The 18,510-nt window shown below is 36.7% G+C and overlaps 1 protein-coding gene across 3 annotated transcripts in view; it reads right to left on the minus strand.

Moving 5' to 3' along the window:
* Positions 1-3,455: 3,455 nt before the first annotated feature.
* The window catches only part of lgals3b (lectin, galactoside binding soluble 3b), a 52,584-nt gene continuing 37,529 nt past the window's right edge, over positions 3,456-18,510 (minus strand). For 2 of the 3 annotated variants that reach the window (XM_063007435.1, XM_063007436.1), the window contains 4 exons: positions 7,806-8,039; positions 7,122-7,210; positions 4,533-4,701; positions 3,456-4,378 (listed from right to left, as the gene is read on the minus strand). In XM_063007435.1, the coding sequence (XP_062863505.1) occupies positions 4,220-4,378; positions 4,533-4,701; positions 7,122-7,210; positions 7,806-7,937 (549 nt within the window). In that variant the 5' untranslated portion in view covers positions 7,938-8,039 and the 3' untranslated portion in view covers positions 3,456-4,219. Of the gene's footprint in view, positions 4,379-4,532; positions 4,702-7,121; positions 7,211-7,805; positions 8,040-9,725; positions 9,738-10,775; positions 10,865-18,510 lie in introns of those variants that run through there. The other variant, XM_063007434.1, reaches the window with a different exon arrangement.

Below are 18,510 nucleotides of genomic sequence, written 5' to 3' on the forward strand. Positions count from 1 at the left end.
TTTGTTGAGAACATGTATTATTTTTGATATTATTTTATTTTTTATTTTTATCATTTTATTATTTATATTCATCTGATGTGGATATGGTAAAAATGAAAAACGAAACAAATAGTTTAAGCATTTAAATACGTATATCCAGACTAGATTCTATATTTTACATATAGATACCTTAATTTATTAGAAATTACTTACTAGGGTACATACATTACTTGAAAATACAAAAAACTGCATGTGAAAATGACTTTAGAAGCACATAAATCCCTTAAACATTATTAGTCTTCAGAGGGTAAAACAATTACCTGTGAATAATTAAACTAAGGTGTATTATATTACTCCTAGGCTCTTTAAAGCAAATGTTTCCATCATTAAAAATACAGCACTACATGGCAGCTTGGGCTTTATGAGAATCAAATGTTGGCATTAGGGCGTGTTTGATCAGACCTCAGGGACCAAACGCTCTTGACACAAGTATCTGTTAAACATACTTTTATAAAATTCCTTTTTGCAGAAGCTCAAACATATATCTGCAAAGGCCAGCAGTCTTACTACATCAAGGTGGAGAAACATGCATAACTTCTACACTGGAGGATTAAATCATAAACCAAAAGGCTAGTCCTGGTTAATGGTTCTTACTGTCAGATACTTGAGCAGGCTAAATAAAAAAAACAACAACAGTGTGGACAGTGATTTTCTACTTCTCACACATAGTCTACACAACACTTTAGAGCGCCTCTGTGGAACTTCAAATATGTACCACACAGATGATTCAAGAATGCAAAACATGAACCACTGTTTTTTGGACCTATAACCTATAAAGCTCTCAGTTTTAAAATTTTCAATCCAAACAAATACAGACCCTTCCATAAGTGTTGCAAATGTTACTGTCACATACTTAGACATACTGCATAGACTTAAGTGCCTGAGAGCTAGTACAACAGGGGAGATTTTTAAAATTACAGGCAACATAAATCACATGCCAACAGAGGAGCTCCCTGTTCTGTCCTAATTGTTTATATCTGTGGTGTATTTTATTTTATTCCTCTTTGCAGAACCAAGAGCAGCCTCAGACAATTGAGTCTTTTTTTCTGAGCTTACGCTGTATTTTTTGACAGCTCACAGAACTTTTTTAGAATGTTTTATAGGCATCAAATCAGGAATTAATATATATATATATATATATATATATATATATATATATATATATATACAGGGGTTGGACAAAATAACTGAAACACCTGGTTTTAGACCACAATAATTTATTAGTATGGTGTAGGGCCTTCTTTTGCGGCCAATACAGCATCAATTCGTCTTGGAAATGACATATACAAGTCCTGCACAGTGGTCAGAGGGATTTTAAGCCATTCTTCTTGCAGGATAGTGGCCAGGTCACTACGTGATGCTGGTGGAGGAAAACGTTTCCTGACTCGCTTCTCCAAAACACCCCAAAGTGGCTCAATAATATTTAGATCTGGTGACTGTGCAGGCCATGGGAGATGTTCAACTTCACTTTCATGTTCATCAAACCAATCTTTCACCAGTCTTGCTGTGTGTATTGGTGCATTGTCATCCTGATACACGGCACCGCCATTGGATGCACATGGTCCTCCAGAATGGTTCGGTAGTCCTTGGCAGTGACGCGCCCATCTAGCACAAGTATTGGGCCAAGGGAATGCCATGATATGGCAGCCCAAACCATCACTGATCCACCCCCATGCTTCACTTTGGGCATGCAACAGTCTGGGTGGTACGCTTCTTTGGGGCTTCTCCACACCGTAACTCTCCCGGATGTGTGGAAAACAGTAAAGGTGGACTCATCAGAGAACAATACATGTTTCACATTGTCCACAGCCCAAGATTTGCGCTCCTTGCACCATTGAAACCGACGTTTGGCATTGGCACGAGTGACCAAAGGTTTGGCTATAGCAGCCCGGCCGTGTATATTGACCCTGTGGAGCTCCCGACGGACAGTTCTGGTGGAAACAGGAGAGTTGAGGTGCACATTTAATTCTGCCGTGATTTGGGCAGCCGTGGTTTTATGTTTTTTGGATACAATCCGAGTTAGCACGCGAACATCCCTTTCAGACAGCTTCCTCTTGCGTCCACAGTTAATCCTGTTGGATGTGGTTTGTCCTTCTTGGTGGTATGCTGACATTACCCTGGATACCGTGGCTCTTGATACATCACAAAGACTTGCTGTCTTGGTCACAGATGCGCCAGCAAGACGTGCACCAACAATTTGTCCTCTTTTGAACTCTGGTATGTCACCCATAATGTTGTGTGCATTGCAATATTTTGAGCAAAACTATGCTCTTACCCTGCTAATTGAACCTTCACACTCTGCTCTTACTGGTGCAATGTGCAATTAATGAAGATTGGCCACCAGACTGGTCCAATTTAGCCATAAAACCTCCCACACTAAAATGACAGGTGTTTCAGTTATTTTGTCCAACCCCTGTATATATATATATATATATTATATGTGAAAAAGAAAGTTTACAAATTACTTTTTTATATGCATTGTGGATGTACACTTTTGTTTTAGCTCTGACAAAGTAAGAACTTTTGAATGTTTTATTTAAAATAATTAAAGGTAAATTTTAAATCATGTTTTCAAATGATTCAGAATATTAACATTTTAGTAATCAAATGAAAGTAAGACAGGTCTGATGGGGACTTCCAAGTCATACAGTAAAAATGTTTGACCTGTTATTACAAGTTTTGCTGTCTTGCTCAGAAGTTGGCACATGGAGTAGTGGTAGGGTGGATCCAGTTGTTTGCACTATCTATTTTAGGGAGGTACCTTCAGAATTGTGCAGCCGCTCACTAAGGTGTAAACAGCAACATTTAACACATACATGATTATGTTTCTTAAAGCTGACAACAAGCTCATTTTATCCAATAAATTTGCTTCAAAGTGAGTTAGAAAAATTAATGTATAGGAATGTAAGGAATATAATTTAAATTGACAGGCTTTGGCTGGTGGGGTGTAGCCCTAGCAACTCTAACAGTGTAAAATTCATTAAGTTATGTTTTTCTATACACCTAAAACAGTGGTTTTTCATTAGACAGTCCTATATAATACACATTTTATAAATATAAAATTAACTCTCCATTGACAGAACTGTATTCTCTATTCTTTGTTTTTTTATGTGTAAGCTTTAATTTTTTTTATTCCTTTACTTTTAAGATTATTATAAGCCAATATTCACATTGTAATTGCTGTTGGTACAAAATGGGTTAATCTTTGAGCTCTTGCTATTTTGACAACTCATTTAAAAACTTCCAAAAACCATTACTTACATAAACTAATAAAAACTAAAAATTCTGTTGTCGTTATTTTTACTTTCGGAGGTGAGTGAGAATAGCCTCTTGTAATAAACATTTTTATTAACATTTTTATGAGGCGAGTGGGAAAAGCCATTTGTTATAAACATTTTATTTACATTTTTTATGAGGTGAGTGGGAATAGCCCCTTGGAAAAACATTTTATTAAAAGTCTGACATAAACATTATATGCTAGATTGTCCTTATGTGTCTGTTGTGTGACTAGTAAGACATGGTCCCTGTTGTTTTTAAGAGAGTTGGTACACCAAAGACAGTAAAATCACAAAGTACTCATCCATCCTCGCAAACTTTGAATCTTTATTTAACAAAAAACAAACAAACATTTTCACTAATCAGCATCATTGTATTTTGCAAACACAAGTAAAATTTGATGTCTGCAACCAACTTAAAAAAGTTGGACCAGAGACATGTTTAGCACTGTGTTCCACCAGCTTTCCTATTAATGAGATTTTTTAATGGTTTGGAAACTGAAGACACTAATTGTTGCAGTTTTGCAAGTGGAACTTTTCTTCATTATTGCCATGCTGTTGTAGCATGTACAGAATGAGGCCTGGCATTGTCTTGCTGAAATCATAGATTTCCCAAATTCCCAACACAGATGTCCCAAATTTTCTGGAGCTGGTATTTGTAAAATATACATATTTAGACAACTGTTTCAAGCTGTCTTTAAAACACATAGGACCATTAAAGAGGGTTAAACAAGGACATCTAGAGACCTATATGTACCACAACATTGCAGTGCAGCTAGTAAAAATGACTGAAAATTTTAAACCCTTCCAACAAAAAAAAGAACCACCATATTTGCATGACCTCACTGAAAAAGACAATTTTACCTAATCTTACATGGTTTATGGTTATATGTTCTTAGAAAGCCTCACTTAAGTGTCTCTGCTAGTACAGACGTAAGTGTGACATCACTGAAGACATTGATTCTATTGATCTGGTTGAGCTGAGAAAACCGATGTTTGAACTCCAACAGGTGGGACTTGTTCACAGCCACTTTGAATTCAGTTTGAGTGGCCAAGATCTTCAGCTGTAGAAATAAACATGAGTTAGTCAATCCTAATATACTAATAAGAGTTATATGGGTTATATAAAACATCATATCCTTAGACATAATTTGATCACTAAAAAGAAACTTTATGAAAAGTCCTGACACATCTCGCATAATAAAAGAACACACCCACCTCAAAAGGTTTCCCAGGAACAAAAGGGAATGAGGAAGCTTCTCTTTCTTCTTTTCCCCATATGTTGTTTATGAAGGTATTTCTTACGATCACTTGCTTCCCATCTTCATTGAAGCGAGGGTTGAAGTGAAATGCTATGTCTTTATTTTTGCTCAGATTTACAGTAAACCTAATAAAAGGAAATGGTGCAATATTTATTATAAATATAATTTAAATACTATAAGCATATTACTCAATTAAAAAATAAGTCTGCCAATCTCACTTTCCTTCTTTGTTCTCAAATTCTTCATGTTTTACCACCACTTTACCCTGGTTAGGGTTGCGGTGGGTTTGAACCAAGTGACTGACTGCAGCACCACCTGTTGTGCACCTTATCACTCTTCTTAAACAATGTATATTTTTATTCTGCTCAAATATGTTTTCAACTAAGGCTTTGCAGAATGTCAGATAAGATAAGATGACAAGATAAGCTAAGATAAGATAACACTTTATTGATCCCGAAGGAAATTGTAGATTAATGTTAAAACAGGTTCTCTGTCATAATATCTTTGATGGAACTTTCTTGACTGTCTATAGACGTGTAAACTGCCTATGAGTATATAATATATATATATATACTGTATATATATATATATATATATATATATATATATATATATATATATATATATTAGGGCTGGGCGATATGGATCAAAAATAATATCTCGATATTTTTTGCTGAACGGCGATATACGATATATATCTCGATATTTTTTTATCCCATAAGGTAATAACAAAAAGACACTTCTGAGACAAAGCTACATGTTCAAATTTTTTTACAGGCACTTTTATTAATATTCATGCTGGGGAAGCTTCACACAAGAACTATTTTTCCTTAAAAAAAAAAAAAAGAGCTATTCTAAGAAAAAGAAAGTTGTTTCTAAGGTATCTCCTGTTGTGTAATGTGAATTACAAATATATTGTCTGGCCCTTTAAGAATGTTAAGTGTACTATAGGGCGCAGGGAGCGAGTGTGTAGGGAAGATGTCGGAATGACACGGTTTCCGGCTGAGCTTGTGTGACATTAAAAGTAAAACCCCGTTAAAGTAAACCCCTCGTTAACCCCCCCCACCCCACCCCCACATGTTTGGACTTTATACATTATTTTATGTATATGTCACCATAACATTTACATAAATTTTTTTTTACGTATAGAACTCAGTTCTGTAATCCAGGCAGAACTAATCGTTCATGTTACTGTGTAACTATTACAACATTTAATGCGTTTTAATCAGCGTTCTGCTTCATGCACTTTATTATTATTTAACAGCTTTATTTGTTGTTTAATTGCTGTTTGCTCCTTGTTTACTGCAGAGTTAGTTCATGCAATTTAATAATGTTTGGTTGTTTATTGGCCGACAACAAGAAATACTATAATAGAAGATAAATAAATAAATGACGTGTCGGACGTCGGGCGATCGTCCAGTATAAACTAACACGACCACGTACAACATCCAGTACAGAAATCACTCCCATAATGTTTGTATTTACAGATAGAGCAAGTATATGCACATCACATATACAAACACAAGTTAGAACAACAGGAGACGCACCGCTACGTTATTATTACTTTCTCAACACTTAATGTGAAGTAAATACGTGCATGTCAGCGCGTGCATGCGCTTGTGTTGGTTTTTAAAACGAATAACGACTCGTTTTCTTGTTTTTTAACTTTGGGATTTGAAGTGAAAACGAATGACCAAAGGTACACGGAGCTGGAACCTTTTATCTGGACTTGTTTTCGACATTCTCTACAGCATACATTATTCTGCTGCTCATCTGACACTTTGAATTCGAACCATCTCCAAATAATTCCAAAATTAGTCATTATTTTTCTTTTTAGTAAGCAGCTCCTCTTCGATAGCTTCTGTCATGTCTTTATCCGTCTCCATGCTATCGCTGCCTGCAGGACTTACTGGTGAAGCGGTGGGGAGGGGCGAGTTGTGTTCAGTGAGGGAGAGGGGAGGGGTGAGTTGTGTTCAGTGAGGGAGAGGGGCGGGGCAGTGAGGGAGAGGGGAGGGGCGAGTTGTGTTCAGTGAGGGAGAGGGGCGGGGCAGTGAGGGAGAGGGGCGAGTTGTGTTCAGTGAGGGAGAGGGGAGGGGTGAGTTGTGTTCAGTGAGGGAGAGGGGCGGGGCAGTGAGGGAGAGGGGAGGGGCGAGTTGTGTTCAGTGAGGGAGAGGGGCGGGGCAGTGAGGGAGAGGGGCGAGTTGTGTTCAGTGAGGGAGAGGGGCGGGGCAGGTGAATCTATATCGATATATGCGATATTGTCTTATCTTATATCGCGTATGAAAATATATCGATATTTTATTAAATCTCGATATATCGCCCAGCCCTAATATATATATATATATATTAGGGCATATAATATACATATTATATATATATATATATATATATATATATATATATATATATATATATATATATATACATTTTAAATACAATAAATAATATATTAAACATATGATGTTCATTTATGATTAGAAGATTATTTCTTGCCAGACACAGAATAGCTGATGGATAAACAGAAAATAGTTGAGTTTGTTCTTACCCTTTTGCATTTGGCTTAACCTCCCCCTGGATTGTAATAAGCATCCTGTCATAAACTCCGCTGGGTAGAGACTGCTCGTATGGGACAGTCTAGTAAAGATATACATAAATATGATGTTTTAAACTGTTGTACATAGTCCACAGTCAGACGTAAAGGATAAGCTCAAAAGTTCACATACACTTGTAAGAGAAGTGTGGGTCATGGCAGATTATTTTTAACCAGATGATTTTTACAAATATTAGTTTTTTAATTAGTGTATTGTGGGTTTTCTTTCTTAATATGGTGAGTTAAAATATGCATACAGCAACATGATTAATTTTGTGGTGTAGAAAGTTCTGTAATGTCATATAACTTTGCTGTTATTTCTTATTGGTAAATATGGTTTGGGCTTTGACTACCATCAGCATGGGCTTAGAGGCTACTGTGCTACAAATGTCCCTTCTCCTGCATTTCCTTGTTCATGTGATCAGCAAGAAACTTAATTTAAGCTCTAAGATGCTGAATTTAGAGCAGGGGCTCATTTCCTTCATGTTAACCTCCAAGCCTATAATGACAAACACTTCAACAGTAAAAAGGAAGGAATCGCTGACAACCTTGCTAAACACCAGTGATACTGTGAACACAATTGTATAGTGACAAAAAGCCAATTTTTATTAATAATAAAGTGGAATATAAATTTCTTACCAGTGGCACATTTTGAGGGGCAGTCGGTGGAGCTGGTCCTGGCCACCCTGGCGTAGTGGGCTGGCCGGGTTGTCCAGGCCAGACTGGCATGCCTGGTCCAGGCTGTGGCCCAGGCTGTTGCCCAGGCCACATGGGTGCGAATGGTTGCCCAGGCCAACTCGGGTTTTGAGGCTGTCCAGTCCAGGCGGGGTTGTTGGATTGGCCGGACTGACCTGCATCAAGGGCATCTGATAGCTAAGATATAGTAAAGGAGAAATCATGTTAATGTAGGTACCTCATGCATTCACTAAGAAGTGTTGGACACTTCCTGAACCTAACAGGGAAATGGCAATGGAAATGGAAATAGAAGAAAATGGCTATAACTGCTTCTACAATCTGGTAAAAAGCTAAGACAAACTCTTTGTAGAGCTGTTTGAATTGCTGTACACAACAACATGTGTGGCTAATGTTGAGGCCAGTCTTTTTACTGTAACCACAATTAATGCAACATGATAAGCTCAACTACACTGCATTTATTTTTTTGAAACATAATAGTTGATGTTGTAAACTTCTGACAGCCAAACTCAGATCTTCTAAGTCTGTCAACATTACCAACAAAAGATCAGAAATTCCATTAATATTTCTATTAATTTGAATGCTCTTTGATATATTGTATTAGCATTATAATTGTTTTAGGGTGGCTGTTAGATATCCACACCAAGAGGCATATATTTGAAATTACCCTCCAAATCTTGCCTCTGTTCTCCCCCTCACACCCCCAAACACACACATGCATGCATGCATGCACGCACACACACACACACACACAGTTGTTAATGTTAAGTTGGATATCTAACAGCCACTCTAAAACAATTATAATGCTAATACAATGTATCAAAGAGCATTACAAATAATAGAAATATTAATGGAATTTATGATCTTTTGTTGGTAATGTTTTAAGTAACTGTTGTGGTTAATAATTATTAATTTGGTAAATCATGTGGTCTGTTTTATTACTACAGTATGTATTAAACTAAACTATTAAGAATTCAAAACTCAGTTATTTATAAATAATTTAGTAATGATCACCATCAACTGAAAAATGAGGTAGTATTTTTATTTTTACTATTCTAATTAAAATTCCAAATATATGTGACTGATTATTTAACAATCTACATATTTTTAATAGTAGGGGCTGAGGCATTTCTCCTACACTAATGTCCATTTTACAAGAAACTATAAAATACACGTTAAAAAACATCTTCAACAACATGAAACCATGGAGCTCTTACACAACAGACATATCGTAACAAAGCAAAAACATGGACTTAATGATAAGTTATTTTTAGTAACCATTTAATGCTAATCAGGGTCACAGGGGTCCAGAGCTTAACCCAGAGATACTGGCCGCAAGGCAAGAAGGCGTACACCCTGACAAGGAGTCAGTCTATCGCAGGGCATGACACGCTTACTCATTCAGTCACTTTTAAAGTTGAGAAAGTTGACGTATTTGGAGAAAACATGTGGGTAGGACAACATGACACAATTCTTTTTTACACTGACTGGAGGCGAAGGTTAAATTCAGGTTCCAAGGACCCAGGAGCTATGCTGCATCATTACACCCACTGGGCTAAATGTGACAGTGATTTTTGCCTCATTACAATTTAAATAAACAGCATTAAAAACACTTGAGTGTCTTTAGAAAACATATAAGGTTTTTGGATGGAATATACAAATAAATCAAATCTGTGTTTGTTCAAACTGCATAGAATTTTTGAAAGATTAAACTACCCAGTTGCTAAATAGAATAGTTATCCATAACCACTAAACTCTATAACCACTGTAAACAAAAAGAAATAAAAAGAGGTTTGATCATCTGAATTGTGAGTTGAACAGGTAAGATAGAATTGTAGCAATAGGTAAGCTCGTCTGTGCACTTACATCCATTGTTATCTGAAAAACATACAAAACAAAACAAATGTAGTTGTCAGAATCTCTGTGTTTTAATGATAAATGTAGCATTATGTATAAATGCAGTAAACTTATCACAGATCTAAAATAATCTGTCATATTAGTTGTGCCAATCTTGCAAGTATGTAAATGTGTAGTAATATTTTCCCTTTGTCACTGTTTCTTACTTCGGGGTTAGATACATTTCCTGTACTAAAATCAGTACAGGAAAGCTAGCACTACTGGTTTCTTTGGATTTAGGCTGTACAACACCAAAAGATTAAAACCATGGAGTTTTTGTACTGCACCTGTTTAAATGACTCACAAAAAAATCTACCTCAACCACACCCAGTGTCATTAGTGAAGACACACATGTATAAATACAGTAGTGTCCTTATATAGAGGGCAATATTACATAATAACAGTATAAACGGATTAAGAAATCTGACCCTGCTGTCTTGGAAGGTGAAAGGAAATATGACTAAATGTGACACTGTTATTTCATAATGTTTTATGGTATTTAATGCAACAAAGATGCAAGACATTAATACTGTATACTCAGTTTTAGTTACACTACCCTAATGAAACAGCCTGCAAACTATGAATGTGAGTACTTTATGTTGCTATAACATAACTCACGTTTAACCATTACATTATTTATGTGTACAAAGATATAAAAACACCACCTTACTACCAATATGTACACCCATTAGTATTACTATGTTAATAACAGTGTTTAGCAGCAAGTTACAACCTGTCCTATTCACCATGTTTACAGGCTCAGTCAGTGAAGAAGGTTGTATTTAAAATATATGTTTTTACAGACACTGTTATTCATGCATGTTATTTTGATTTAAACTAGCTCAGTATCATACATAACTATAAAGATGTTCAGGAAGGAACCAAGTTTACCCAGTAACAGTACTGTATAACCAATAAAATATCTGCAATAAAATAGTTGGCTGTAGCCCAACACATTTCAAGAACCAATGAGTCAATGTTAAACAAAAAAGGAAGAGTAGCAGAACTTTATAACGTTACCTGTTAGCTGATGAGGTCTGACACTGAGACTAAGTTCAAGTAGTAGATATAGCAAACTGAAGAAATGGTATACAGGTATATTTATACACTTTCTTAAACCCACTCTGCCCCACCCTGTTTTCTCAGTGTCTTAGTGTTCTCCTAGTTCTCCACCCACAGGCTGCCAAGACTCTCTGTGTGTACAACAAACAAACACACTCAGTTATTTCGGTTATACCACACCTATAAGGTAGTGTTGTAAAATCCTTGAGAGTTCCACTGAAACTAAACATCTTGTTATACTATGAGACAGGCTAGTCATGTTAAAAATGAGAGCATACATAGATCTTGGAGACCAGGCTTCAAACCACTGTTTATGAAGTTTTGGCATGTTTTCCTTTCTTAGGTAACCAAATTTTTTTACAGTAACATAATGTAATAGTTAAAAACATAAACAAATGTACAAGACTGTTACACCATCTAAGTTTGCTGCAAATTAATTTTTCATTTCATTTTATTTTCATTAACTGGCAGGTTCAGTTTTACTGGGCAACACCGGGCGCAAGGCAGGAATACCCTGAACAGCACTGGGTTCGAATCTCAGCTGTGGTGGGCTAGCATAATGGACTGGTGTGGAAATAAAAACAGCAGTGGTTTGTAATATTAGAAACAAAAAATGCTCAAAATAGAGATATTTTATGTTATGCTAATTTCTCATTTAATGCCTGCAACATATTCCAACACGGTTGGGACAGGTGTAAGAGTGGGTAGTATGGGGAGTATGAAATAATTTAAAACATCTGTTTTTAAACTTTCCACAAGTAGACAGGTACCATATAATGCTATCATGATTGGGTATAAAAGGAGCAATAATAAGTCTTAGCTAGTCTGAAACATTTCAACTCAGGTAAAAGGAGGGTGTCCAGATACTTTTGACATGTAACTTACAATAAGCTAAACTGTTGAAGATATAGCTAAGAATTAGGCTCAAGTGTAAAATATTCAAGTTAAGGCACAATACTAACATGAGTATGAGTCAAAAGTGCCAAAATACATGTCAATACTCACCAACCCACTCCTTCAACATGTGACCTGCTATATACACAGTCACATGAATTCAAACTATACAAACACATAGGCAAAGCCCATAATGACATGTTAAATGACTAATTTTCAAATGAATCACATTAAGCTTTTATTATTTACACCATCAATACCTGTATATATAAGCACACTGAGCTTTTTTAGAACAGAAACATAAAACAAACTTTATTTTGTCTCTTAGGAAAGTTAAGTCGTTTTTTATGTGGGCCACATCTAAATTCACTGTATTCTTCAACATTTATACAAAACATCTATAATACAAAATATTACCACATGGCCGAATGCATACTGGTACCCATTTTAATAAGTGGTTTAGATATTTCAGCCACACCCATTGCTAAGAACGCCATATCACTTAGTCATGCTGTCTCTATAGACAAACACAAGCAGTAGAAGCACTTACACTGAAGAGCTCAGTGACTGTGGCACTGTCATATGTTGGTTAAATGCCACCTTTACAGCAAGTCAGCTGGTCAAATTCCTGTTCACTTCAAGTGCCCTACTCTACTATTATTATAAACATTAACAGCTCCTCTGCAAAGCAGACAACCCCAGAATAAAAAAAGCACAAAACATGGTCTGGCTACATTTAATGTTTTGAATAGAATATAATAAAGGTATTTTATACTGCCTACCCCGTGCATCCTAAACAATATAATGATTGAATAAATGATTGAAAAATACTGTACTTTCTCTTCACCGAATGGGAAACCTGCATTATTCTGCATTACCACTATTTCTTTACATACTTTATTCTATGGCTCTGTATGTTCAAGACAGTACATATTTAAATATGCACCAAGCCTTCACAGTGTACCACCCTCAGCCCCCTTTTCCGGAGTAAACCAGTCATGACATGGGAAAAATACTCCGATCAGCCATAACATTAAAACCACCTTCTTGTTTCCACACTCACTGTCCATTTTATCAGCTCCACTTCCAACTCCACCATATAGAAGCACTTTGTAGTTCTACAATTACTGACTGTAGTCCATCTATTTCCCTACATGCTTTGTTTGCCCCCTTTCATGCTGTTCTTCAATGTTCAGGAATCAGGACCCTCCCATGACCACTACAGAGCAGGTATTATTTGGGTGGTGGATCATTCTCAGCACTGCAGTGACACTGACATGGTGGTGGTGTGTTAGTGTGTGTTGTGCTGGTATGAGTGGATCAGACACAGCAATACTGATGGAGTTTACATGTACAAGGTAGACCAACTAGGTAGGAGTGTCTAATAGAGTGGACAATGAATGGACACAGTATTTAAAAACTCCATCAGCATTGCTGTGTCTTATCCACTCATACCAGCACAACACACACTAACACACCACCACCGTGTCAGTGTCACTGCAGTGCTGAGAATGATCCACCACCTAAATAATACCTGCTCTGAGGTGGTCCTGTGGAACAGAGTGAAAAAGTGCTAATAAAGCATGTAGAGAAATCCCTCACTACAGTCAGTAATTGTAGAACTACAAAGTGCTCCTATATGGTAAGTGGAGCTGATAAAATGGACAGTGTGTGCAGAAACAAGGTGGTGGTTTTAATTTTATGGTTGGTCAGTGTATGTCAACACCACAGGAACTGGAAGCTAGGTAAAATGAATTTTCTGCCTAAATACCCACTTCAGTTACACCACTGAGACACCTGCATTTACATTAATTAGAGATAAATAAGCGATAGTTAAATAAACTATAATGATGTGCTTACCTTTAGGGATAACTGTAATGACAATACACAATTGATTCAATGGCAGCAATGTGCAGTAATAGTGTATATGAACGAGCTGTTCACTGTATAGCCGTTAGATGGCATTGTTGCTCTACATTAACAAAACGTTGGGCGCGCCTTGAAATATAACATTCCACAAGTCTTTGTTCTGTCCCCATTTCTAATGCATTATGTCAGATTTTAACGACCTTATTTAAATCTAAGGCCAGTTCTGGAGAGGTTGAAATATTGATAAGCAGGACAGTAGCATAACAGATATGTTTGATGCTACACATTTCCAGAGGCCAATATATAATCATTCTCTTCAGTTAATGTCTGTGCAGAATGTGACATGTTCTCACTGTGTCGGTATGAGTTTTCCTTTAGGTACTCTATCTTCCTCCTAACTCCCAAAATTATGCATGTAAGAAAATGTGCTTCTCTATCTTTTGATGACTAAAACCAAAATGTCATATGATGCAGCCCTTTCAGTGTGTGTTTCTGCCTGCATGCAATAATACTTGCATTTGCTTTGGACCCACCACAATCCTGATCAGGATGCAGTTACAGAAAATAGGTACTGTAAATGTGATCACACTTCGTGCAGGCTTGAAGACACTGGGTTCAACAAAACAATTGGGACTGGGTGTTTTTTCCTAAACCATTAGATGGCATTGCAGCTTCGTAGCATTTAGGTGTTGGATGGGCCTTTAATTTTTCATCCGTTTGTCAGCTTGAGAAGGTCTTAATTAAAACTGCCATATGTGACGTGAAATTTAAATTGAGTAACTGTGACTGTAAAACAATAATTCAGTCGTCCTGGAAAGCTTACAATATTGAAATTTATAGTGGTTTGTAGAGTATATATATATATTACACTTGCTGCACTGAGCAGTACATGTACATTATTTTATAAGCTATACATAATATGTGGGTATACAATTTCTGACTGTAGCCCATTTGTTGCTCTGTACAGCATCCTTACTGATAAAACGATTAAAAAAAAAATAAACACACATTGTGCATGAAAAAATAGCTTCAGTCTCTAACTGTGCACCTACAACATGTGCAGACAGTATTAAAAATCCTAACAACCCTGCTGCACCTTATTCACTCATACCAGAAGAACACACACTAACATGCCATTACTTTACTAGTGTCACAGCAGTGCTAAGAATGGTCCATCACCCAAACACCATCTAATCAGTAGGGGTCCTATGGAGGTCCCTTTAGACTGATAAATGGGTTACAGGGGGTGACAAAGTGTACAAGGCAACAGATAAACTACAGACTGTATTTTTATAAGCACAAAGTGTATCTGTATGGTAGGTGTTGCTTATAAAAATGTACACACCAAATAGGTGTATATTTAATGTACTTTAGAGCGTTTAGAGCTAAAATGATACAGAATTTATAAATATGTAAACATATCTCCTCAAGCATTTGGCTGCTTTTACTGAAATTTTGGCCTTTTTTTTATTAGAAGACACTTTATTAGTTATTATAACCAATCTTACATTGGGCCTAATCTACAAAACTTTACTGTAAAGAGTCTATTAAACAATACATTGTAGTTAATCATGACTGGGGATTAAAACAAAAGGATACAGCAACATACAACCACCAAAGCTTGATCCTAGAAGAGTATATTGCATTTCACTGGTTATTTGTCTTGTTAAGCCTCGACCTACGTACGTCTCACTATCAGCTGCACACAGATATCAATGAGGTCACAGAGACCAAACAGAGCTTTAATCTAACTGAGTCTGATCGCTAAGGTCAAACACACTCCGACCCAGCAGTGTAATGTCTCCTTTCACACTGCTTGATAAAGGAGATGGCTCAGAGGTCAAATTTAATGCATGACATTACCGTTGTGTTTAGGAGAATGAATGTAAAATGTAGCATCTTCAGAAACATTTACAGAAATAATCAATAAGACAAAACAGCTTATTGAAAAGGCTCATGAAATGCCCCACATCAGTCTTGGTAAATGCATGATCCATGCTGGTAACAGGCAAGTAACTGCCACATCAGCTTTACCAGCAAGTAAGCCAAATGGCCACGCTTGCTGAACAGCTAATCCAACACTAATTAACAGAGATACATTGTTAAGTCATTTAATATGCTGGTGTGAACCAGAAAGGATCAAAGGAATAAGAAACACTAAGTCCTTCAGACAGAATCCTGACCTTTTTCTGAACTCTGTCTTGCCCGTTTTGTCTATTCATCCAAAGAAATTCAATTCATATTTTGACAGGACTGGACACAATTCACACCCCCCATTTCACTTCCCCCACACCAAAATGAATGAGTACTGATAGTACATATATGGTTTAAACATATTACATTAAATATTATTTGTATCATTCTGTGTAATTTGTCAAAAGAGAAAAACAGCATACTCTTTGCATTATAAAATATATGTTATATGTTCTACTATTTTTATACAATTTGTGAATACTTGTAATGTTTATACATTATTAGTATAGATGATCAGGCAGTTGTACCACCTGCCAATTGTTTAATAAAATTACTTTAAGACTATAAAGTGATACAGTAAAGATTTAAAAAAAAAAAATATATATATATATAAAAATATTTTAAAGAATAATACACCTAGACACAAAAAATATTGACGTTCTACTGCTTTACTCACTACATGTGAGCCTGGAGGCCTGTTTATTGAGCATTGACTGTCTGTGTGGGTTTTTAACCATATGAAATGCACAAAATATTCTAATTTTCTTGGGGCTGAACTTGCTGTCTTGTAGAAATAAAAAAAACAAAAAACAATCCCTAAATTTTTGCTCATATTTAAAGCCGAGACAATCATCTGACCTCCTTAGAGGGGGATCAGATCTTCTGTACCGCCTCCACTGGGCTTTCAAAGCTGAGCTGCACAGAAAGCTTCTCATATACATATACATGACCCCTGCAAATCCAAAATTCCCTCTCAGATATTAACCTCCCAGCTATGCCAGTTCTCTCTCTAATCTGCTCTAGAAACAAAACAGCTAGACTAAATTGTTGTGACTAACTTAATCATTACAATAATCCATCCATACAGGTGCTAGATAACTTTAAATACTGTCTTGGGCACTCTAGGGCTATTATGACCAGTGCTGACCGGCTGAGGCGCCTGTACAAGGGGCGGCTGATCACGGGTGGCAGTGCGTGGCTCTCCACAATCAATACTGTGCTCTGTGAGACCCTGCCCCTGGTAGGGAATGATCCCATCTTTGATTGTGGGTGGGGGTCAGCCCCGGTTCTGGACTGCTTTGCTTGGGGGGGCAGTAAAACCTAATGAGGGGGCATGTTGATAGTCATGTTTTTGAAGCCAGAAATATATTCAAGGCTTGATTTGTGCATGAATGATGACAGCCAAGCTATTGATACTGGCTTAAAGTGATGTATGAGGTAAAGAAATAAAAATGCATGTTTTCGAACTTAAACTTAAAACCCAATGATTAAAAAATACATGTTGATTATGTAAATGGAGAAAAAAGATTATCTAATTGTATTTCATTTTAATACGCCCCCTTAATTAAATTGCCATTAGTTCATTAGCCTAACCGCTAACGGCTAATAAAATAATTTAAGCAACACCTATGTAAGAGGTAAGTAACATTAAAGCAACGAAAAACCACAGTTAAGCAAATATTACCATGTGGAAGTCAGTTTAAACTCAGAAGAGTGTTTACCAGTATACCTGCCTCTCGCTCACACTAACAGAACATACTGCCGAACTGAACTGTTTGGGGCAGTCTGCCGATTTTTATATGACTCAAAGAGCCAATCAGGAATAAGCAAGGAAATATCTTCACACTGTAAAACAAAATGCATTTTTGTGATTGGTTCAGAGATAATTTTAAAAATAGCCGTTGCTTGCATTGTGCTTGGGGGGGCAAAGACACAATTTGGGGGGGCAATGCCCCCCTCAGCCCCCCCCCCCCCCTAGCGCCGGCCCTGGTGGGGGTGGTGGCAGCAGAGAGATGACATGACTGGATTGGGTAAAAATGAGGAAAACCCCTGAAATTAATAAAAGATTTTTTTATAAATTGTGTTTTGAGGTTTAGAGGAACGATCCAGAACACCTAGATGATAGAAAACTTTTTTCCCTTTAAAGGAATGGCTAGCAAACTTGTGTTTCATTGCACATTGTGCATAATATGGAATAGTTTTTAGTTAATCTGAAGTAACAGGACATTTAAAATATATCTGACTGTTTTTTGAACACTGCAGTCCAACATTAATCTATCAACACGATGAACTTTAGAAGGGATTTCGAATCAGCTGCAGCATTTTTGCTTTTTCAAGATGAAATGATATCATTTTCTGGCAAAGACTGGGTGAGGGGTTAACTGAACACAGATTTCAATCTGTTGCTTGGCTAGTGGCTGTTCCTATTGGCAAAGCAAAACCTAATGACAAAAGCAGCTCCTCTTGCTCTGAACCAGGAGTAAGAACCCACATGATAAAGTCAAATGATCATTGCAAGTGAAAAACCAAAGGCTGACCAATACCAAGCTCATATGGTACATTAATCATCAATAGCAATTAGGACTTTTGTGGGCTGAAACCCACAAGACATTATTAGATTAGTCAGTAGTCACCTAAACCACTCTGACGCACAAATATTCACCCCAATGCATGGTCAGCAATAACCTTTGAAACATGCTGTTATGGAAAACATTCTGACCATACTCAATAGTCATTCAATCTTCCAAAAAACTGAACAGTCAGCTAATAATTGGCAAATAGTGCAAGTTTAGTTTTTAAGACAATTAGAGATGGGGTGAGCAGAACAATGAGTAGGACTATAGCTTCAACATGATTGGGTCAAAAAAAGAGGGCAATAGAGAGTGAGTATTAATGATGAGTTACATTAGTATGAATGGGAGAGGCCTCTGTTTTGACAGCACTGGTGTTCCTGTGA

This window comes from Trichomycterus rosablanca, chromosome 13, assembly GCF_030014385.1.
Source record: "Trichomycterus rosablanca isolate fTriRos1 chromosome 13, fTriRos1.hap1, whole genome shotgun sequence".
NCBI classification, from domain to species: domain Eukaryota; kingdom Metazoa; phylum Chordata; class Actinopteri; order Siluriformes; family Trichomycteridae; genus Trichomycterus; species Trichomycterus rosablanca.